Below are 24,452 nucleotides of genomic sequence, written 5' to 3' on the forward strand. Positions count from 1 at the left end.
ATGTTTTCGAGAAATTCTCGGGCCAGAGTTGCTGCTGTTGGCAAGCCTTTGAGCGGAATGAAATGCGCCATCTTGGAGAATAAGTCCACGATTACTAGAATCGTATTGTATCCGGAGCATGGAGGTAGATCGGTGATGAAGTCCATAGAAAGCGTATGCCAAGGGCGAGGTGGGATGTCAATAGGGCGTAAGAGGCCTGCTGGTCTTTCCTTTTGACTCTTGTTTTGGGCACATACTCCACAGGACATTATAAAGTCTCTGATATCTTTTTTCCAAGACGGCCACCAGAAGTAGCGCTTGATCTTTTCTGAGGTCTTGGCCATACCGGGTTGTCCTTCCATTAAAGAATTGTGATAACAAGAGATTACTTTTTTCTATAAATCTGTGCTGGGTAGGTATAATCGTTCTTGGAAATACAATAAGTTGTCCTTTACTGCAAAGTCCTTTCCCTGCAGATGCCAATTCTGTATGTCTGCTGGAGTTACAAGTTGCCTGGCTTTATCCTTAACTTCCTCTATGGATTCTGTGGCGATTACACCCAGAATTCTTTGTTCGGGAATGATTGGTACAGGTTTAGGGTTGATCAAGTGTTCTTCCACTCCCATCCGAGAAAGGTCATCAGCTTTACCGTTTTTTGTACCAGGTCGATAGGTAATTATGAAGTCAAACTCGGCAAAGAATAATGCCCAACGGAGTTGTCTAGAGGATTGGGCTTTTGCGGTTTTCAAATATTGCAGGTTTCGGTGATCCGTAATCACAGTAACGGTGTGTCGGGCCCCCAGCAGATAATGCCGCCAAGCCTTAAAGGCAGACTTGATAGCCAGAAGTTCCTTGTCAGTAATCGTGTAATTGATTTCAGGAGGCGAGAATTTGCGGGACCAAAATGCCACGGGATGCAACTGATTGGTTACCGGGTCCTTTTGTGATAGAACTGCCCCCATGGCAAGGCTTGAAGCATCAGTTTCCACGATGTAGGGGAGTTCGGGGCGAGGGTGTTTTAAGATTGGTGCAGAGATAAATTTAGTCTTCAAATCCTGGAAAGCTTGTTCCGCCTCGGTAGACCATTCAAAACGTTTGTTTTTCTTTAACAAGGCAGTGATGGGCTGGACTATTCGAGAGAATTCGGGGATAAACCTGCGGTAAAAGTTAGCGAAGCCTAACATGCTTTGCACACCTTTTACGGAGGATGGTGATGGCCATTTGAGAACTGCATCGACCTTCTTTGAATCCATACGCACTCCGCCAGGTGATAATATGAATCCCAAGAATTCAACTTCAGTCACATTGAAAACACATTTTTCCAACTTAGCGAAAAGTTTGTGTTGACGCAATCTTTCGAGGACCATTTTCACGTGTTTCCGATGTTCAGATTCCGATGAAGAATTAACGAGGATGTCGTCAATGTAAACAACAACACACACATCTATGAGCTCTCTGAGGACATCGTTCATAAAATATTGAAAGGCGGCCGGGGCATTACAAAGTCCGAAGGGCATGACCTGATATTCAAATAGCCCATACTTGGTGCGGAAGGCCGTCTTCCATTCATCGCCCTCTTTTACTCGTACCAAGTGGTAAGCTCCTTTAAGATCCAGCTTTGTATATATGCATGCTTTTCTGACTTGGTCCAGGAGTTCAGGGATCAAAGGTAACGGATATCTATTCTTAACGGTGATCTGGTTCAGGGAGCGATAATCTATACAAGTTCTAAGGTCTCCTTCCTTTTTTGGAACGAAGAACAAAGCTGAAGAAGCAGGGGACTTGGAAGGACGAATAAACCCATTTGCCAGGTATTGATCCAGGTATTGTCGAAGGTGAAGGTTCTCAGGCTCGGTGAGGGCATAAATTCTACTACAAGGAGGAGTAGATCCAGGTATCAGGTCGATCTGGCAGTCATAAAACCTATGAGGAGGTAGAGAGTTAGCCTGATCCTTCCAGAAAACATCTTGGTATTCTAGGTATTCGGGAGGTAACTGGGGAGTCTCTGAAGAAATTGCTGCCAGTGCAACACCAGGTGGAGGGTGACAAGTAGAGACACATTCTGGAAACTGGACGTTCTTGCTCGCCAATCGATCAGAGGATTGTGTTTCTCTAACCAAGGTATTCCTAGAATAATCTGAAACTGAGGGGCCTTGATCACATCGAACACGATCTTCTCATGGTGTCCATCTTGACTTACTAGCGTCCCTTCTTGAGTGGTATGCGTTACTGGCCCGGAGGCTATCTCCGTACCATCCACCGTAGTAATGACGTCCTTTACAGCCCTGGGACAAAGAGTTAGATTCATCCTCAAAACCATTTCATGATCCACATAATTGCCGATGGCACCGCTGTCGACGTAAGCTTCATTTGCATGTAATCGATCCGGATTATCAGGGCTAATGAGGACCATAGGTATCACGAAATGCGAGGTCACGGAACTGGTTTTCACGCTCGGCAAGAGGACCTCTATTCTTGTCGGGCGAGGTTGTTTCCCTGCTCAGAGTTTGTAACTTTGGTAACTGCAGCTCCTACTGCCTTCTTGGCAGGTTTCACCGGACAGTCTCGAAGAAAGTGCCCTGAGTTTCCGCAATAGAGGCATAATTGCAACTGTTTTCTCCTTTCCCGCGCCTTTTGTGTTAGAGGACCTTTCAGACCCCCTATTTGCATGGGTTCCCCGGAGTCTACTCCTTTGGAAGGAGTTGGCGGTTTGGAAAATACTCGAGCATCAAACTTGGAACGATCGGCCTTCCTGTTCTGCAGTCTGTGATCTATTTGAACGACTAAGTCTATATAGTCCGAACAATCTTGTGGGGGATTCACTACTTGGGCTAACACATCTTTGAGCTCTCCGCGTATACCTCTATAAAACAGCGTAATCCTTTTGTCCTCAGGCCAGTGAGTTTCCACTTTCAGTCTGTTGAAAGACGCAATATAAGCCAAAAGGTCTTGATTACCTTGTCGCAACGAAAGAAGCTCATTGTCCAAGGCCTGCCCCTGTGAATGTCTTGCGAACAGTTTTTCCATACTGAGCTGAAAAGCTTGAAAATCATGGAGGACCGGATCATCTTGATTTACTAGAGGGATCGACCAGTCTGCCGCATTGCCACTAAGGTACGAAAGCACGAAAGCTACTTTAGCTTGATCAGTTGGAAAGGCTGCTGGCCGGCATAAGAAATGCAACCGGCACTGATTGATAAATACTGCAAACCTCTTTGGGTCACCAGAAAATCGTTCGGGCGGAGCCAGAGGTACATTCCCAGGTAGGTTGATCTGCACTGGATTCATAGAGGACGTAGAAGGAAGATTTCCCCCAGATGCGGGTAACGGGGTCTGTCCGGCTTGTGACTGTAGCAATTGTCTAGCAAGATCATCTGTTCGCTCCTTGGAAATAATCAGTTCCCTTCTTAGAGCGTTCGTTTCCTGACGGGCTGCATGCACTTCTGCCCTTAGTTCCCCAAGTAACTGGGCTAGCTGGTCGGTATCCGAGGTTTCCATAGCGCCTGGACGGGAGTTTTGTGGTAGGCTTTGCGTTCTGTAACGCTCACCTGATTCCCATAGAGGCGCCGGTCTTGACTGGGCGTATACCGTATCTTCAAAGGTGATGTGTAACACACGGCTGGCTCTTTGGGCTGGACCTCTGTGCACTGTATGTCTGGCTCGAAGGGTAAGATGTCTGCAGATAGAAAATGTGGGATTAATGAACTGGGTTATTGAATGTCTCTCTCTTCTTCCCTTTCTCTTCTCCTGTAGAACCCTAAAGGTTAACGCTCTCACCTTAGGTAAGTGAACGCCGTGCTCTCCATCTGCCTCGAGGCAGGGTGCTGTAACCAGTTTCTTCACTGGATAAGGGGAGCAGGCCTCTTGACTTCAGAGGACTGCTGTCCGTCGTTTACTGCACGAACGGTAAGTTTTGAGTAATTCTAATGTCTTTAAAGTCTTTAGTAATGATGTCTCTTGTTTTGCAGGGTTCCGGCGATGGCGGATGGCGGGCTGAAGTGAGTTGAAGATGGAGCCCGTGTGATGAATAGAAGCGCCTGGAAGCACGTAAGTAAGCGCTTGTTGCCTGCTTCACGATGCGCTCTAACTGTCTTGCAGGTACAAGTTTGGGGCGGCTGCAGGGTGCCGGAATACCCACTGGGTTAGATGTGGAAAGGAGTAATGGCACGTGAGTATTAAAGTTCCCCAATGTCTTTAAACGCACCTTGTTTTGTCTTTCAGATGCGGGATGCAGCGCCGAAGGCCTCCGGAGCGTGCGAAGAGTTGGTAAGCTTTTGTCTTTCAGATGCCGGAATGCAGTGTGAAGACCTCCGGAGCGCACGAAGAGTAGGTAAGCCTTTGTCTTTCAGATGCCGGAATGCAGCGCGAGGCGTTGGTGACAGCCGTTGGACCAGGTAAGTGAAGAGCTGTCACTGAAGACCGTAATGCTAACCTGTTCTTTCTTGTCTTTATAGGTGTTGCTGAAGACTGGATTCAGAATGGTAAGCCTTTTTCCTTAGGCCCAGGATCAGATGCAGAAGACACGATGAGCGTTCTGCTGCTGAGGATGCAGAATAACGCAAAGCAAGATTCATCCATCGGGTGTGGTTTAAATAGCCTCCTGTAGTGCTTAGGTGTCTCCTTCCACAGCCACGCCTAGGTAAGAAAAGAGTTCCTGCTTTCCAGAAGAGTGCCAGTGTTCTGAATCTAGGGAGTGGCTCCTGCCCCACCCAACAGGAAAAGTAGTTCCAAACAGAAGAGGATCAGAGACTCAACTGGCAGGCAAGTAAGCAGCATGGTCTGCTGCAGGTAAGTCCACCCAAGCATTATGAGCCCGGCGCTTCCAGCGCTGGGACTGAGCATATTTATGAGCCTGGTGCCACTGGCGCCAGGACTGGGTCCAAAAGGTCCCAATTGGGACTGGTTGGCACTCGGAACCTGGGTTATGGATCTGCTTCCAAGGGAGTTGGGAAAACCCTGACCTTTTGGAAGCAGAGATCATGCCAGTACTGTCAGGTTCCCTCTTAGCATTTGACACACAAGGAGTTGCTGGGTTAAGCAGAATAGCACTTTGTGCAAGAAGTCAGAGAACTCTTAGTTTATTATTAATTTAAGGAACCCTGGGGCAAGAATATTTCTTCCTGAACTTTTCCTTTTAGGGAACCAGAGTAGTCACAATCCAAAATGGTGGGTCAGTTGTGGGACTTTGATTGGCTGAAAGGAATCCTCTTTGGTAGTTTGGAATCCTCTAAAGATTCTAAACCACCTTTCATTCCAGTAAAGTTAAAGAGAAGTCACAGCTACATGAGGGCCCAGTGAAAATATGAGATTAACTGTAGTGGCAAGAAGTAAGAAACCTTGAACCAGAGAACTCAAGGCTTGGAGATCCAGTAAAGAGAGAACAGAGAAGTGACTGGAGAAAAACTGAAGTTTTAAAAGTTCAAAAGCCAAGTTCTTAACTGTATCTCTCGAAGAAATTATTCTCAGAAGAAAAGAAACTGAGCTAGAGACTTTATTCCATATGTTAATGTTTTAATGTAAAACTGTAAAAGGCAAAAGTTAAAAGTAGCCTTCTGCAAATTGTCAGCGACGTGCGCATAGCGGTACTTGCAGCATTGTACCGTTGTTTAGGCATTCAGTGTTGATATGCACGTTCTCTGATCTGATCAGGCCACTTTAGAGTAAAGCACCTGGTGATGCGACACAGTGTCAGCATCTTCAACAGTAAAAGACTATCGTGTATTCCTGTCAGTGTAAGCTGCACAGCTAGTTTGGGTGAAGGCAACAAAAGTGGCGCCGGAGAGCTGGCATCAGCGGATATTTTTTCTAAGGTGAGGTGAATGTTTTGTTAGCAGGAGAAGCGCAAGTCATCAGGGCAGCTCATTTGAAGTGGAGGAAGGGCTTTTTTTACGCAAAAAGTGATTAGTAAGTGAAAGCCAAGAACAAAGGTTCGATAAATCTATCCAGTGAAGACAGTCAGTAGTGAAGAAGCAGTCAAGGTGTGCTAATAGTTTAAGTTAACAGTTCTTAAAGTTGTTTTAAAATGGGTTAGTAAACATTGAAGTGAAGAATATGAAAGACTTTGGAAAGAGAATTTGGCAGACATTCCAAGGAGTGCAATAAAGGACAAGAAGCAACTCAAGTATTCTTGTTAAACAACATTGGAATGAAAAGTTCTCAAAGAGGTAGGCAGTGATAAAGAAAGGAAGTGTAAGGGTTACAGCAGAACTCTCTTTCAGAGACAAGCAAATGCTTAGTTATTCAATTGGCTGACAGTTACCTCCAAGTTTGGTGTGGAGGTAGACGGGTAACCAAGTGACCTAGAAATATTTATGGGAGATAACAATGAGTTTGCATAAGTAACCAAAAGATGCATTTGATTACAGGTATCCTGAGAAGCAAGGTTCTGAAGAGGAGGCTTTCCGGAAGAGAGCTTCTCTTTTATTATTTTATCCACTTCCCCTTTCCGCCTGGCCTGGTCATTTCAGTAGTTGTAATCCAAAGATCGCTGGAAGGACCAGTCTAAGGGGTCTGGAGGACTAATTGTCTGCTGCTGCGGAAGTCAGATTTGGGACCAGAGAACAGCATCCCAGAAAATGCTAACAACATTAAAGTGTATCTTCATGTATACAAATAAATTGTGTGTTTAAGGCCTGCTTATTTCCCCAGGCATGTGCACCATGAGCTGAGACCAAACCCTAAGGAAAGTACTTAAAGAACATACGAGAAACTTAATGTCTATATATATATAGCACCTTTTGAATTTAGATAGTATGATTGTCAGTGTACAAAACCACCTGGCCTAGATAGGTCAGTGAACAAAAACAAGTGGGCCAGACATGTGATGTCATCACTGATGTCATCAATGATATTTGTGACGTGTCCTGGGTGTTAGTCTTAGCAGTGCAAGGTGGTGGCATGAGTTATGGTTGTTTAGCTTACCGTAACTGGTGAATTTCTGAGGTTTTTCGGTTTTACTTGTAACCATAACGTTCCTTTAACAAAGTTGTTTCATTGAATTTCATAGGTTTTTATTAGGGCAATTTACCATAATGTCCCTTTAAGAAACTTTCAGTTGATATGAAGCCCGTTTAGAGTGAAACACGTTTGTGTTTTTTTCTTCTGCCATCATGTCCATGAAGATATATTAATAAAGGACTATTTCCTGCAATCGACAAGGGGATTGAGTTTCAATTTGTTATATTTTCCACATTCCAAGCCTGAATGCCACTGCATCCTCTGCAGTCTATCCTTTGCTATATAATACATTACTCACCGTAATCGTATTTCTGATGCTTGTATCTGCTTAGATTCACATGCTGTACATAGGCCGACATCTATTGGACGCTGCAGAGTATTACAGTTTGTTTTTCGAAACTCGAAAATGGGTGTCGACACAGGGCGTGCCAGTAATACTATCCCTAGTATCTGTACCCATGAACCCTCACGTGTGTAGGACCCTCAGATTGTATTTTTTCTGACGTGAGGTAGCATGAGGAGTAGCGCGAGTACAGATTATCCAAGCAGATAGATAGATAAGACTACAAGCATCCATGCGCCTTCTCTCAGAGGGGAGGAAGGGCGGGCGCATGTGAATCTAAGCAGATACAAGCATCAGAAATACGATTACGGTGAGTAATGTATCCCTTCTGAGGCTTGTGGAATCTGCTTAGATCACATGCTGTGCATAGATTAGCGAGCAGTGTTAGAAGAAGGTGGTGGGATGTGAGAAGGGTCATGAACGAACAGATGTCTTAGAACCGGTTGTCTCACTTGAGTATCTGTCTTGGAATGAGTGTCAATGCAGTAGTGATGAGTAAAAGTGTGAATAGAGCTCCAAGTAGCAAATGGTGTCCAGGGGTACATTTGCAATGAAAGCCAGAGTAGCGCCAGTGCCTCTTGTAGAGCGGTTCTTGGCATAAAATGCAGAGTTTTATCAGAAAGGGAGTAGCACAGCTGGATACAGTTTACTATCCATTTAGAGATGGCACCTCTAGAGACACAATTTCCCTCTCTGCCTGTAGCTACGGAGACAAACAGTTGGTCTGTCTTTCTCAGCGGTCTGGTCTTGTCCAAGTAGAAGAGGACCGCTCTTTGCACATCTAGTGTGTGTAGTTTCACCTCAGCAGAGCTTTTGGGTTCTTGGAAGAAGGCCGGAAACTCAATGAACTGGTTAACGTGGAATTTAGAAATTAACTTAGGTGAGAACCTAGGGTTTGTACGTAGAACCAGTTTATCCTTATGAACAGTAAAGAAAGGATCCTGCACTGACAGAGCCTGAATTTCACTGACCCTTCTTATGGATGTAATGGCTACTAAGAAGGCAGTTTTATAGGTCAGGGGTGTGAGACTAGCCTTATGAATGGGTTCAAAGGGTGGGCCCATGAGTTTAGCAAGCAGCACATTAAGGTCCCATCCAGGTGGTGGGTTAGAAATTGGAGGGTGGAGTCTCTTTACCCCTTCCATGAAGGCTTGAACCACTGGTACTTTCCAACACAACACCTTGTTATGGGAAGTGGTGTAGGCTGACAGCGCCGCCAGGTGTACCTTGAGTGAATTAAATACCAACCGTGCGTCCAGCAGGTGGAGCATGTAGGTGACAATATTGGTAGGAGTGCAATCAACTGGGTTGATTGGTCTATTCTGGCACCAGTTAACGAATCTTTTCCTTTTATCAAAGGAACAGTGTCTGGTTTCCTAGATTCTCTGCATCTCTGTGGCAGGTTGAGATGTCCAAACTCTATGACTTCAGGAGCCATGCTGCCAAGTGAGCTGGGTTAAGGATGCACTGTTTGACCTTGGTGATGGGATAGTAGGTTGAGCCAGCACAAGAGTTTGATGGGTTCGCACACTGCTAGTCTGCGCAGGTGTGGGAACCACGGTTGTCTCGCCCACATGGGAGCAACTAGGATGAGCATCACTGATTCTCTGTGCATCTTGTTGACCACCTTCCTTATGAGAGGCGTTGGTGGAAAAGCGTAGGCAAACATCCCTGATCAGTTCATCCACAGGGCATTCCCCTTGGAGTCTGGCTGGGGGACCCTGGATGTGAATCCTGGGCATTGTCCGTTTTCGCTTGTGGCGAATAGGTCTATAGTGGGGAAACCCCACTGTGAGAAGAGGTCTTCGATGACTTCTCTGAGTAGACACCATTCGAGTTCTTTCTGCTCAGAGCGTCTGCCAGTGAATTGAGATCCCCTGGAACATGTTGAGATGACAGGTAAAGGTTCCGTCTGAGTGCCCATGTCCAAATTTTCTGGGCAATTCCCTCCCTGTTTGTTTATGTAAACCATGGCTGTCGTGCTGTCTGTTAAGATCTGCACTAACAGGTTCGAATGCTCGAAGCGCTCTGTAGACTGCCAGAAGCTCTAGCAGATTTATGTGATTCTTGGCCACTGTGTGAGACCAGAGACCATGAGCTATGTGGTGAAGGAGGTGTGCTCCCCACCCCGATAGGGACGCGTCTGTAGTGACTACGGCCTGTATCTCCGGATCGAAAAAGGGTTTCCCCTTTGACAGGTTCTCCCTCGTCCACCAGTGGAGACTTTGTACCAGTGTTGGCGAAACGACCACTAGATCGTCCCACTGACCACTTGCCTGAGACCATTGTTTCGCCAACCCTTCCTGCATGGGACACATGCGCAGGCGTGCGTGGTGAACCAGGTAAATACATGTCGCCATCATGCCTGGCAAATGCATCACTTTGAGCAGCCTTATCTGACGACCAGGCTGATATTGAGGAACTTGCAGTAGTATATTCCGAATTCTTTCCTCTGATGGAAAGGCCAATCCCTCTTGTGTGTTTAGGACAGCTACTAGGAACTGTTTGGAGGTGCTTGGCACCAGGCTTGATTTCTTCTCGTTGATAGAGAAACCCAATTTGAAGAGGAGGTTGATCGTTCTTTGAATGTTGGAGCTGCAAATTACTGGGGTTTCCCCCGTGATGAGCCAGTCGTCCAGGTACAAGTACACTGGGATTGCCTCCCTGCGTAGGTGTGCTGCCGCCACCGCCAGTACCTTGGTGAATACCCTTGGAGCCGAGGCTATACCGAAGGGCAGCACCTTGAACTGGTAGTGCTGACTGTCCACCTTGAAGCGCAATAATCTTCTGTGCGCTGGGAACATGGAAATATGAAAATAGGCATCTTTCATGTCCAATGTTGCCATGTAATCTCCCTTTTTTAGGAGGGGGGGTTACTTCTTGTAGAGTAGTCATGCGAAATTTTTGGGGCTTGACATACTTGTTTGCAGGGTGTAGGTCTAATACTGGGCGCATTGTCAAATCTTTTTTTGGCACAAGGAAGTAAGTTGAATAAATACCCTTGTTTACCTGGTTGCCCGGGATGAGTTCTATGCGTCCTTTACAAGAAGATTGACGATTTCCTCGAGGAGGATCTTTTGGTGGTCCAGGGAATGTATCTTTTGTCTTGAAGGGTGGTTGCGGGGTCGTTCCAGCAGTTTGATGCAGTATCCTGTCTGTCCGATGTGATCCCTTCACATGCCCGGGTGAAGTTGGAAATGCGCCCCCCCTACTGGAGATGCATGGGAAGAGACCCTGAGTGGAACGTCACTGTTTTCTGCGAGATGTACTGCCTCTGGCTGGGCTGCCTCTACCTCTACCCCTCTTATTACCTCTGCCGTAACTTTGGGTAGTCTGTTGGTTGCCACCCCACAATGTACCCTGTCCCTGTGCGTAATTGGAGCCCCTCTGGGAATTCTGGCCACGTGAGCGACGAAAATTACTATTCCCTCTTTGGTTCGTGGGCTTATTAGTCAATTGTCCCAGGGACTTAAGGGTATTGTACTCGTCTCTGGCAGTTTTGTGTGTGTCCTCTACTGCTTTGTCAAACAAGACATTCGGTTGCACCAGCATGTCGATAAGGGTTGCCTGGGTCTCGGGTTTAAACCCGGACTGTCTAAGCCAAGCGTGCCTCTTAAAGACGGTGCTCTCTGCTATGAGCCGGCCTGCATTATCTGCGGCATCAAAGGTAGTCTTTAGAATGCATCCAGACACGGCTCTACCCTCCGACGCGATCTGGGCTAACTGGCCCTTTAGTGGTTCCAGTGCGGAGTCAATGAGAGTAGCTACCTGCTCCCACTGGTAACAATTTTAGCTTGCCAGCAGAGTGGTGGTATTGGCGATTCTTGCTTGGTAAGCGGAAGTGGAGGCCACTTTCCTTCCTAACCCATAAATTCTCTTGCTCTCCTTGTCTAGGGGAGCCTCAGATGCTGATAAAGGTGTGCCCGCCCTTTTCCTGGTGTTGGTGACTACCAGCGAGTCGGGCTTAAGTTGACCCCTTATGTAAAGTGGGTCTGACTGGGCAGACCTGAACATCTTTTCAATTCTGGGGTTTACAGCCCTGGTGAGATTAGGGGTGAGGAGGTAAGGATCAATTCTGCGTTGAATGGACTTCAGAATTGGAATGGTTTGGGCAATGGGTTTCTTGTCTCCTATGATCTCCTCTGCAAAGTCCCTCTCTTCTTGCGCCCCTTAGTGTCTATGTGGAAGTGCTCTGCAACTAAGACCTCATTTAGAAGGGGCTGGTTATCTACTGGAGAGTCAGTAACCTGTGGTTCATTGCGAACAGGAGAGTCTATATTGTACACCTCTGCCTCGTCTTCCTCCTCCCCATCTTGGCCCTCGACGTCTGCATAATAATCGACCCCTGCTTGGTCGTTCATTATTTCTATATCTGGGTCCTCACCATACTGTTGGTAAGGTTGGATGTAGTAAGGGTCCGAAATCAGGCCCTGAGTTGGAGTCTGAAACCAAGGTCTCTTATTAGGAGGCTGAGGGTCCCTGGATCCTGAAGGTTTAGCATTGTCAGGGGAACTTTGATAACTGAGGAAATGTTCTGGGTTTATTGAGTAGAAATCAGCCAGGGAAGACATTCTCCTCATTACCCTGTCTATGTCCTCACTGCTCCATTCTCTGGAGCTGGGGATGACAACCTCCTGTTGAGGTTCCTCTTCTATTCCCATATCGTGAGTAGTGGGAGGGATAAGTTTGGGTTTAGAGATAGGGACAGGGGTCTTGTATTTATCCTTCTCTGAAGACTTGTGTTTGTCCTTGTGTACCTGGGGTGCAGAAGTAGAGTGTGATGACTTCTTCTGCTGTTTATCCCCTTCCCCTTGAGTAGAAGAGTGTTTTCCTGATGTTGTAACCTTATCTGAACCTTTCGACGTCTGGCGTCGAGATTCGGGGGTATGTAGGGTACTCTCTGAATCTTTCGAGTGTGCACGTCAACTTTTGGGGGCAGACGCCGAACAGGCTGCCGGAGCCGACTCTAAGCGTGCAACTTGGGGGTGGAGGTCAGATTCGTCATCTGACAAATATACCTCTGTGACTTTGGGAAGCGAGGCACTTTGGGCAACTGTGGACAGTTGCCGTGTGTCGTGCGGCGATCTTGACCTGGAATGGCCAGAGGACACGGATTCTGTGGACCGCTCTCTATCTGCCTCTTTTTTCTGAGAGCTCAACACGCGTGTCGAGTCTCGGCTGGCCTTAGTGTGCTTAGGTGTAGTAGTTTGGGTAGCGCTCGTGTCGCCGGGTGTGGTCCCCATAACTGCCCCGCCGGACAATCCTCCGAGGTCGGGGACTAGCGCTTGGGTGTCTTTCGACGCCCTTGTGCCTTCGCCTCCAAAAGTGCGTTGTCGCTGCCATCACTGAAGGCACCCACCGCTTCCATGGCCTCGAGCTGCCTGGCGTGAAGGGCACAATGTTTAGTGGAGCGGTCCTTTAGTGTTTTCGCCTTAAACAGGCTACACGCTCTGCAGTTAGCCTCGGGGTGGTCCTTAGGCAAACAGAGATTACAGGTGGCGTGTTTGTCAACCAAAGGGTACTTGCGGTTGCACTTGGGGCAAACTTTAAATGGAGTACTCTCCATATGTAACCTTATGGCAGCGGGCAAGTGTATGTAGGAAATAATGAGTGTGAGTATGTTTCCACCCCCCACTCTGCCTACTTGCAGGGCCGAGGCCAGAGGCCTTCCGAGGCCCAAAGTCCGTCGTGCAGTCTCGACGGTTGTATGTTCTTCGGACTGGCGTCGATCTTCGGATCTCGACGTAGGAGTGAAAGAACAGGGAATTAAATATTGATTTTTAGCAAAATGGCTGAAAGCCAGGGACTCCGCAACAATGCTTCTGACAAGTATGGCAGAAAAAAACAATCTGAGGGTCCTACATGCGTGAGGGATCATGGGTACAGTGGATGTCACACTAGGGATAGTATTATTGGCACGCCCTGTGTCGACGCCCATTTTCGAGTTTCGAAAAACAAACTAATACTCCGCAGCTTCCACGAGATGTCGGCGTATGCACAGCATGTGATCTAAGCAGACCGCATTCCCCTACCCGCCCCCCCCACTTACCTTTATGGCGGCACACTTCTATGTGTGCCGACTCCCTGCTATCCCTGCAGCGGCAGTTCCTCCCACTTACGTGGGTCAGAGCTGACGCTGCAGGGTCCTCATTTGTTTTTTTTTAACTTCCTTTTCCCCTGCTTACCAGAATGGTAAGCAGGGGACACCCACGCAACCCCGCTCTGCTTGTATGCAGTAATGGGAGTCCTCAAAAGTAAATGTACCAAAGCTGACGTAACTAAGTTGCAGTTACATGGTCGACATTTTGGTACATTTCCCTTGGTCCTACTAGGCCTTGTGGCATTCGGCTCTGCAAGTGCATTGGAGAGAAGTGCAGGGGAAGGGGATGGAAGGAGGAGCAGAGGAGTGGACAAGTGCTAGAGGAGGGTCCGTGAGGGAAGTGGTTAGGGGAGCCAAGGAGGAGAACCTCAGGCTAAGTGCTAGTACAGGCGACTCAAGGGTGGTATGTGGAGCCACCAGGCAGGGACCCGCAGGACAGTGCAGTGGGGTGAGGGGTGCTGGTATTGACTGGGAGGAAGGGCCTGGGAGCCTGTGAGATTCAGGAGGATCAGCGGCATTGGGGTGATTAGCAGTGAATGGAAAGAGGTAGAGAAGAGCAGAGTTTTGAGCAGTTTCTGGAACTAAAGGAGGTCCAGCTAAAGTCTGAGAGGGGCAGGGAGGCTCTTCCAGGGGGAGGCACCAGAAGCGTTTGACAGAGGATTGGAATTAGAGGAGTGTAGGGCTCTAGTAGGGGAGTATTTAGGGAGGGAACGTTGGAGCTAGTGTGGTCCTCACCTCAGAAAGCCTTGTGGGTGATGCAGAGGGTCTTGAATTTGATCCTTGGAGCCACCAGGATCCAATGGAGAGATTTTAGGGCTGGAGAGATACGGCCCCTGGGCTTGAGGCCAAGGATAAGTCTTGCAGCCCTATTCTGGATTAGCGGGAGGGGGTGAAGGGAAGAAGGATGGAGATTGAGAAATAGGCTGTTGCAGAAGTCCAGCCTGGAGAGGACCAGAGCTCTGGAGACATTGAGTTTCTGGGGCAAGGTGAGAAAAGGAAAAATGCCTCTGAGGAGGTGGAGCTGGAAGTGGGACTTCTTTGGAAGGTCCATGATGTCAGGGGTGAAGGAGAGAGCAGAGTCGAAGATGACCCTGAGGTTTTTGGCCTCACAAGTGGGTGGGGTAGAGGGCCCAAAGAGAGTGCCAGAGGATAGGAGGAAAAGAGGGCACAGGTGTCCCCGTGAGGAGGATCTCTGTCTTACTGGCACTGAGACAGAGATCATTCGCTGCACACCATGCCTGAATGGGGGACAGACAGTCATGGATGAGAGAGCAGGAAGAGGGATAGCTAGACGCTGTCCAGTCATTTGGTCGACAGACAATTGGTCGACAGACAAATGGTCGACGCAATTTGGTCGAAAGACAAATGGTCGAATTTTTTATTTTTATATATATTTTTCAGGTTTTCGTTTAGGAAAAAAAGGGTTTTTTAGCAAAAAAAGGGGGTTGGGAGGACCCCCCCCCAAAGAAAAGTCAAAATAAAAAATACAAAAATTCGACCATTTGTCTTTCGACCAAATTGCGTCAACCATTTGTCCGGTCGACGTTTTTTTTTTCGACCAAATGACCTGTAACCTAGCTAGACGGAGGTTTGAAGGAAAGCTGTGTGTCATCGGCATAACACTGGAAATGAGGAGAGAAGGAAGAGATCAGGTGAGAGGCGCGAGATAGATATTAAAGAGCCATGGTGATAGTATAGAGCATGTCACCATAAGGAACAAGTTACTTACCTGTAACTGTTGTTCTCCAGCATGGGTCTGGCATGGATTCACATGCTCATGAATATTCCCCGTCGTCAGGCTGGGAATCCTCGGTAAAGAAAAAATCAGTATCAGTTTCGTTTCTGATCTGTCTTTCTTAGTAGTAACCAATCACTGATCTCTGGGTCATACTGCCCCCAGCCAATGACTGCCCTCTCCCTAAGCCCCACCTCTGGCAGCCATCCTCAGATTTGGTAGCATGCAAAGTGGCAGTATGACCAAGTAAAGAGCCGCAGAGGGGTAGGCGGGAGGGTTCGCATGTAAATCCATGCCAGACCCATGCTGGAGAACAACAGTTACAGGTAAGTAACTTGTTCCTTCTCCAGCATGGGGTCTGGCATGGATTCACATGCTCATGAATAAAAGAATACATAGCAGTATACACATGCACAACCACGGGAGGTGGCAAAGGCTCACCATTAAGCATTACATGCTAAACTCAACATTAAGCAATTCTTACCTCCTCACCAGGCACACCTTAGGCGAACAGGTTGCGCAGCACTGCTTGGCCGACCCTGGACTCCTCCCTGGAGTCCTGATCGACGCAGTAGAATCTTGTGAAGGTGTGCGTCGACCTCCACGTAGCAGCCCTGCAGATGTCCAGCAGGGGCACACCAGACAGGAACGCCGTAGTAGCAGCGATCGCTCTGGTCGAATGGGCTCTCGGACGGCCGGGCAGCGGTCGGTTTGCCAACCGGTGACAGTGCATGATGCAGCCGGAGAGCCATCTGGAAATGGAAGTCTTCGAGAGAGCCTTCCCTTGATTCACAGACCACAAACAGTTGTGACGTCTTCCGAAAACTCTTCATGCGGTCCACGTAGAACTTCAGCGCTCTAGCTACATCCAGCGAGTGCAAAGTCCTCTCGGCCGGCATGGAAGGCGACGGGAAGAAAACTGGTAACACCAAGGGGTCGTTGAGGTGGAAGTCCGACGACACCTTGGGCATGAAGGAGGGATGCGTCCTCAGCACCACCCTCGTGTCATGAAAAGTCAAGTATGGAGGCTTGCAAGATAGGGCCTGGATTTCTCCCACTCGTCGTGAGGAGGTGATGGCCACGAGGAACGCTGTCTTCCATCACAGGAACTTCAAAGGCGCTGAATGCATAGGCTCGAATGGGGCCCCCATGAGCCTGGTCAGCACCACATTAAGCTCCCACGCCGGGGCAGGAGCCTTCACCGGCGGGAACATTCGGAATAGTTCCTTCATAAATTCCTTCACCAGGGGATGAGACCACAAGGACGCCCGTCCTGTAGTCCTGGTATATCGGGAGATGGCAGCCAGATGTATTTTGATGGAGGCGTGAGCCAGTCCAGCTTTGGCCAGCAACAGTAGGTACGGCAGTACTTAAGGAGCCGTAATCCGCAGAGAGTTAATCTTCTGTGCACGGCACCAGACAGAGAACCTCTTCCACTTATGACCATAACACTTGAGAGTTGAGGACGCCCTGGCTTTTGCAAGAGCCTCTCTACAGTCAGCCGGGATATCGTACCCTCCAAACTCTAGTGCTGCAGGAGCCAGGCCTGCAAGTTCAGCGACTGTGGGCCGTGATGGAGAATGTCGCCTCCTTCCCTGGAGTGAAGATCCGCATCCGCCGGCAGCTTGACTGGTGGGGACGTTGACAAGTCCAGAAGGTCCGGGAACCAGATCTGCCTCGGCCACGCCGGTGCAATGAGGATCATTCTGCACCTGGACTTCTTGAGCTGGTTGATGAGGCGGAGCAGCAACGGCAACGGAGGGAACGCGTAAAGAAATATGCCATCCCAGGGGAACGAGAAAGCATCGCCCATGCTCCTCGGCTGCAGGAACCTGCTGGCGAACCTCTGAGTTCGTCGCCGTCGCGAAAAGGTCGATACAGGGTTTGCCCCATCGTCGAAAGAGCCGATCCACCTGGTCCTGACGTAGTTCCCACTCGTGGCACGACCGCAGCTCCCTGCTGAGTGAGTCGGCGATGGTGTTTTTTATTCCTGCCAAGTGGAAGGGAACCAGAAACATCCCCTGGGCGACGGCCCAGTGCCACAGATCCTGGGCCTCCTGGGATAGGGCTGGGGATCTGGTGCCCCCCTGCTTCCGTATGTAGAACATCGTGGTGGTGTTGTCGGTGAAGATCCTCACCACTTTGTCCTTGAGGGACGGAAGGAACGACTTGAGCGCCCAGAACACTGCTCGGAGCTCCAGAATGTTGATGTGGAGAGACCTCTCCTCCGGGAGCCAAAGGCCTCTTGCGTGGAGATCTCTGGTGTGGGCCCCCCAACCCTCCAGAGAGGCGTCCGTCGTCACCGTCTCCGGAAATGCCAGGGCTTGAAAGTCCGTGCCTGTAGTGAGGTGAGCACGGGTACCCCACCATAGGATCGCCCGACGGAACTCCTCGTCGAGAGGGATCCTGTCTTCGAAGCAGCCCGTCGCCTGAAACCAGCGGGCGTCGAGGAACTCCTGTAGCGGACGCATCCGAAGTCTGCAAAGGGGTACAAGATAGATGCATGAGGACATCATCCCGAGGAGGGACTTGATGGACCTCACCCTGGCCACGTCTGTGGCTAGCAGGCGCCGCACCTTGCCCAGAATGGTCTTCGTCCTCTCCTCTGACGGGGAGGCCAGTTGCCCCACTGTATCGAGCTTTGCTCCCAGAAACAGTGCTACCTGCGACGGAACCAGGTGGGATTTGGGGTAGTTGATGGCGAACCCCAGTTCCGTGAGCAGCCGGATGGTCCTCGCTGTGTGTTCGACGGCAAGTTCTCTTGTCCTTGCCCGGATTAGCCAGTCATCCAGGTAGGGGTATACGTGGATCCCCTGCAGGCGCAGCCTGCACCGCCACTGGTGCCAGGCACTTGGTGAATACCCTGGGTGCCGACTTTAATCTGAACGGTAGGGCTCTGAATTGGTAGTGGCATCCCTGAACCACGAACCTGAGACACTTTCTGTGTCCTTTTAGAATGGGGATGTGGAAGTAAGCATCCTCTAGGTCCAACGACGATAGGAAGTCGCCCTCCTCCAGCTGTCCCAGCACGTGCTGGAGGGTGACCATCCTAAATTTCTGCACCTTGATGTATTTGTTTAACCGACGCAGGTCCATGATGGGGCGCCAACCGCCTGTCTTCTTTCTGACGAGGAAGTACCTTGAGTACACTCCGGAGCCCTGGAGCTTCCTGGGGACGAGCTCGATGGCCCCTTTGAGCATCGCCCTTACCTCCAACAGCAGTTGAGGGACGTGATTCTCCTTCCTGGCCATGGGAGGAATGCGAGGGCACTTCTTTTGGAATTCCAGCGGTTGCCCGTTGGCCAGGGTGTCCAGCACCCAACGGTCGGTGGAGATGGACTCCCACACGCTGACTAACTTCGTCAGCCGGCCTCCCACCGGGGTGCTTCGGTGGGGGCCCGACGGTACGGCCGGGTCAGTCTTGCTTGGAGGAGGCCTTGCCGCCTTGGGGACGACGGCAGGAACCCCCTTGCTTGCCGCGACCTCTGTAGGCCTCCTGGGACGAGGAGCGGGCCACCTGGCGGTATGTGGAAGAGCCACCACTGGATCCCTTGGAGGCACCCTGTCTGCCCCCGGAGCTCCGAAAGGGCCATCGTTGTTTAAATACCCCTAGGGCCCGGGCCATCTCCGAGTCGGTCTTGATGGCCTGGAGCGAATCGTCCACCGCCTTACCAAAAAGGTTGTTGCCGTCGAACGGCATATCCAACACTCTGGTCTGGACGTCCTGGCGAAAGTTCGTCGCCTTGAGCCATCCTCGTCATCGGAGGCAAACTCTGTTGCCCAGTTGGCGAAATCCGGTATCGGCAATGTCCGTTGCCATCGTTGTGCCGTGATCCAACGCCATCTCGCCTTCCTGCAGAATTTGTAGGGCCGCCCTCTTGTCGTCAGGTAGGAAGTCTAGCAGGGGAGCTATCTTGAACCAGAGCTCCCTGTCGTAGCAGGCCACTATCGCTAAGGCATTGGCCGCCTTAATCGTCGCCGCCGCCGACGAGATGACTCGTCCCATGGAGTCCAACTTCTTGTCCTTGCTGCCCGGCGGGGAAGTGGAAGTTGAAGCCGCCGCACCGGCTGCTTTCTTCTTGGCCGCTGCCGAGACGACAGAGTCCGGCATGGGCTGGGCCCTGAGGCACAAGGGGCGGCATCAGGGACTCGGTACTTCTTCTCGTGCCTGTCCCTCTTGGCAGGTGTCGTGGAAGGGTTCTTGAGGATAGTAAGCCCCTCGTCCCAGATGTCGTCGAGCAAAGGCACCGCGAGGACCGTCTTCCTCTTGGTCTCTCGTCATTGGTAAAGAAACCCTTCCTTTTTTTGTTCTTCAGGCCAGAGCTGGAAGAGCTCGGATGCCCTGGTTATCATGGCGTGAAAGGAGCCAATTTTGTCGGCTGGAGAAGCCCGAGGGGGGGTGATGACGGGATGTCCGTAGTGTCATCGCCGCCATCGTCGTCGTCGTCCGTCCCCATCGCTGTATCCGTCGCCGTATCTTCTCTAGGGTCCGGTGAGGGGGATGAGGGGTCCACAGGCCTCGCGGGCATGAAGGGCAGAGAGGGGTGGACTCTCCTCCGCTTGTTCGGAGGGTTTCCCGACGGGCCTGGTTCTGGATCCTCCGTCGATGGTCCGTGGTAATCTGGTCCTTATCTCGGTACATAAGGATTGGATCGCCAACAAAATGGCCGCCGAGCTATCCTGGGGCTCAGGTAATGGCTGCGACGGATGGGATGGCCGCTCCACTGGGCCCTCTTCGTCGCCATCGTCGATCACATCAGCGGGGACCGTCCCCTGGGATCAAACCTTCTCGAACCTCTCGTTGAGGCCTATCAACCTCTCGTTGAGGCCCTTCTCGGTTTCCACCAGATCCTCCTCAGATGCTGATTCTGAGTCTGTAATGGCCACCGCCCCCCCCCTCTTTTTCAGCCAGGGACTTCACGGGGGTCTTAACGATGGGCTGGAAAGAGGATTCCCTCTGCGGTGGCAGGGATACTCTGGGCCCAGAGGCCGTTTCCACTGGCGTAGTCTCAACCGGCTTTGCCAGGGTCGCAGCGACCACTTCGATAGAGGCCTTTGCCGGCTGGATCAAAGCCCTCACCACCTTAGGTGCGTCCTGGGCCTTCGCCTTGGAGGGAGGGTCAGCGCCTCGCTCCCCCTTCGAGATCGACTGGGGCCGCTCCACAGCTTACCCGTGTTCTCGGACTTCCTCTTCCCTGAACAAGAGCGCTGGCTAGTGGTTGAACGTGCCGGGGAAGTCGCGCCCTGCCTGGCAGCCGAAGAGCCCGACCTTTCGGGCCTCCCGGTGCCCGCGGACTCGCGGTGCTTGGCCTTCTGTTGGGCCCCCGTTGCCAGGACACCCTCACAGGACTTAGAAGCCTGCTCAGACTTTTTCTTCGCCTTCTCACTTGCTGTGCCCTTCTCCAGCCAGGCGGCGAGCCGGGAACAATGATCTTGTTTGGTCCGTTCCTAAAGGTTCTTGCAGAACACACAGTCCTTCTCCACGTGTGTCTTGTCCTCATGAAGGCAGTAGAGACATCGCAAATGCTCGTCCTCTTTGAAAACGTTTTGTAATCCGCATCCAGGGAAGCACCTGAACAGCTTGGATGCGGGCGTCGAGCTTCCCTTGTCCTGGGCCATGTCCGTTGAGGTAGGCCGCAGATCTTCCGGAATCCTCCAAGAAGCGTAAGCTCGATGAAAACTTCACCCTTGAGGGGCGTAGAAGAATTCCGAAACGGGTCCCCGTTATCGGAAGTAGAAACGGTGGAGCTTGAGGCTCGATTAAACCGAAAAAATGAGAAAATCTGAAAAAGCGCGAAAACGCAGCAAGAACTCGAGAGCTAAAGCACAAGGACTCCCAACACTTGAGCGTGCGGTACAAATCTGAGGATGGCTGCCAGAGGCGGGGCTTAGGGAGAGGGCAGTCATTGGCTGGGGGCAGTATGACCCAGAGATCAGTGATTGGTTACTACTAAGAAAGACAGATCAGAAACGAAACTGATATTGATTTTTTCTTTACCGAGGATTCCCAGCCTGACGACGGGGAATATTCATGAGCATGTGAATCCATGCCAGACCCCATGCTGGAGAAGCACACTTCATATTTGGTGCAATGCTGCATCCAATGGCCAGCCATGCACAATGAAACGTGTCTTTGGTATTTACTGCAAACAAAGCCTGTTTGCAGTAAATGTCAAATACAAGTTTCGGAAATCCCCATAATAGCTAGCAAGGTTGATTACCATGCAAATGGTACTCACCCTTCATAAAATCCCCTGACCTATGTGAGTGGGCTAGTAGATTTTGCAAGCCCTGCTCCTCATCAAGCTTGCTTTCTACGAGAATCAGCTCAGCACCGGTCAATTCTACTTGAAATGCTAATCACACTGTTCACCTCTCTCATGTAGCAGTTTAACTAGTGTATTCTCATACCCTTGCTTAATCCCACACCCTCCTCTTATCCCAAATGCTGCCTTTGCTTTCTATGATCTCCCCACCTTTGGCTAGAAGCTTGCTGAAAGTGCTACTCTATAACATGCTACACTATATAAAAGAAATACACATTGATTTCCTCAGGTTAAGGCTACACTCTGGGATTTTCAGAAGACTCATTGGTCACCCTGAAGGCAATCTCAGTCTCAACTTGGTTCATCCATTCAGATAGTATACCTGTGAGGGTGGTTGAGGGCCCCCCTGTTTTAGCCCAAACATTCTCGCCATAGGCAGTGTCACTGTGTTTCAGGGTCTTCAGGGCAAGCAGGTGCTCAGCCCAGTTCTGGGCCTCTTGGCTGATGCTGTTGCTGAGCTTCAGAGGCTTTGCTCCGTGGCGCAGTCGGTAGGCATTGGTAGCTTTTAAGAAATTTGGCACAAAATCATCATAGCCTATAAAAGAAGAAACATGCATTTAAATACCACTTCCATATGTTTGACTTGTAGAATCAAAGAAATGATTAAAAAAACAACATGGGACAATTAGCTATGAGCAAATGGGTACAACTATTTCAAGATAGTCCTAGCATGCCAACTAAACAGTTCTGTAATGTGTTCACTAGCCACAGAACAATATACAATTGCATGTTGTATATTGACTTTGACACAGAAGTAAAGACATGGGGTAGTGGAAGGTGGGAGAGCAAAGTAAGGCATATGTGGCTAGAAAAACCAGTGAAGAAATGATGGAACACAACCTCTGTGGATGATTCCTTCACCGCCTTTAACATTGACGGTAATATAATCAAAGTTTCTAATGTTGTGAAAAAGTTGGGAATCTATATTGACTCAGTTAACCTTAACCAGACTAAATAACGCCATGGCCTCATCCATTGCTCACACATGTAAGGTTTTTACTGCCTGCCGACCCTTCATGACAATGCCCAACGGCATTACAATATCAAGAGCCTTAGTCCTCTCTAAGCTCGACTACTGTAATACTCTTTATCTCGGTACTTCACAACAAAACATGAATAAAATGAAAGTCATGTAAAACAATGCCATTAGAGCGGCCTTGAATATCTCAAAGAAACAAGACATATCGGAAATCAGGCACACATTAAATTGGCTTAACATTAAGCAAATAATTGCACTCACTCGCAAATGCCTATCCAACCAGGCACCCAGCTACTTGTCCAACACCATCATCCGCCACACTACATCCCGTCCTACTAGAACAGCCCAGACGCATTGCATCAATATCCACGCTTCAAACAACAAAGAGAAGGTGGAGTTTCCCAGTCCTCGCTGCAAAGAAATGGAATGCCCAGCCTTTATCTCTAAGAGAGGAACCCTCTTACCTCTTATTCCGGAAGAATGTCAAGGCTTGGCTTCATGAGCAAGACCTCATTCCAGTCGCTTAACCATGACCTGCCACGTATATATGTATGATAATCTCCTCTGTCTGATGTATATATGTTACTTTTCTTGTATCACACTATTGTATTCCATGCCTGTATGTAATTTGAACATGTAAGCACAGCGCCAAGATGCCTAAGGGCTTGGTGCACTTTACAACTAAACTAAACTAAACACTATCAAAGCTACTACCAGTCAGAGCCTCACCACAGGGTCAAATGGCCCAATGATGCCATGTGCGGGGATAGTCAATGCTATAACAATGCTTTATGAGATCCTGTCCTGAACAATGGAGGAAATGTGGGGCACTAGCATCCATTGACAGTGGCCTCAGGGCTTACAAGTGTCAACAGGGCTGTATAAGCACAGTGCAATGGCTGCTTACGGCTTGAGCAGGACACCTACCTGCTAATTCTTCTCAGCTTGTAAAAGAGCATGGATGAGACAAGCGGCTCCAGTGGCACAAGGTCAGTCACAGCTGCATGCAACTGCTCAGTAAGTTAGACTACTTGTTTGCATTTTATTATGAAGTAATCTGTAAATTCGCATTTATGACATGAACCTACAAGGGCAGATGAGAGCTCAGCCGTCTCCACAAAGACTGCTAACAAATGAGCTTTATTTTTGGTTGCCATGATTCTCACAGGCATTATGAAAACTGGTTCATAAAAAAGGTCTGGGAGCCCCTCTACTGAGAACGAACACAGACAAATAACCTGTTCTAAGGGAAGGTGCCCACTCAGGAAGGTCTACAACAATGTTTTAGTTCACTTTATTTTTCACAGAGGAGAAATATCCATATCAGCCTGGTCCCACCCACTTGGGCAGTCCAGCATCAAAATGCTAGGCAATTCTCCTCTGAACAAGAGTACCAACAGCAACCCCAGACACGTGTTTCGGCCTAGTTGGGCCTCATCAGTGAGCTGAAGCTGTGCCTGCCCTAAGCACACTGAGCAAGTGGTCCACGTCTGGATTGCCCTGGGTAACTTAGGGTAAAACCCTAAGTTCCTAAAAATACATGAAAAATGGCTGAGAGCCACTCTAACGAGAACGAACACAGACAAATAACCTGTTCTAAGGGAAGGTGCCCACTCAGGAGGGTCTACCACCATGTTTTAGCTCACTGTACTTTTCAGAGGAGAAATATCCATTTGCATATCAGTCTGGTCCCACCAACTTGGGCAGTCCAACAACAAAATGCTAGGCAATTCTCCCCTGAACAAGAGTAACAACCGTAGCAACTTTGCATTGACGATCAAAGAAGAAACGGAACATGGATTGCAATCTGAACGGGAACCTCTGCATTAAGGAAGGATATTTTGAGAAAAAAAATGGTGTGCATTCTCAGCAAAGCAGAAATTTAAAAATATGTATATTTAATTGTACTAACATTGTAAACTGTATCTTTTGAAATGTTAGCATGCTCCTTTCTAAAGATCACTTCCAGTAAACATTGTAGTCATAAATAAATTGCACTGTTGTACTTCAAAAGGCACATTATGAAAACCTAG

General features: G+C 49.3%; 1 protein-coding gene across 8 annotated transcripts in view; it reads right to left on the minus strand.

The window, feature by feature from the left end:
* Positions 1–24,452, minus strand: part of LOC138471946 (uncharacterized) — an 835,353-nt gene that overhangs the window by 101,733 nt on the left and 709,168 nt on the right. For all 8 annotated transcript variants that reach the window (XM_069609830.1, XM_069609827.1, XM_069609832.1 and 5 more), the window contains one exon: positions 21,763–21,975. In XM_069609830.1, the coding sequence (XP_069465931.1) occupies positions 21,763–21,975 (213 nt within the window). The remainder of the gene's footprint in view (positions 1–21,762; positions 21,976–24,452) is intronic.

The sequence above is a fragment of the Ambystoma mexicanum genome, chromosome 8 (genome assembly GCF_040938575.1).
Source record: "Ambystoma mexicanum isolate Mex_15411 chromosome 8, UKY_AmexF1_1, whole genome shotgun sequence".
Classification (NCBI taxonomy): Eukaryota; Metazoa; Chordata; class Amphibia; order Caudata; family Ambystomatidae; genus Ambystoma; species Ambystoma mexicanum.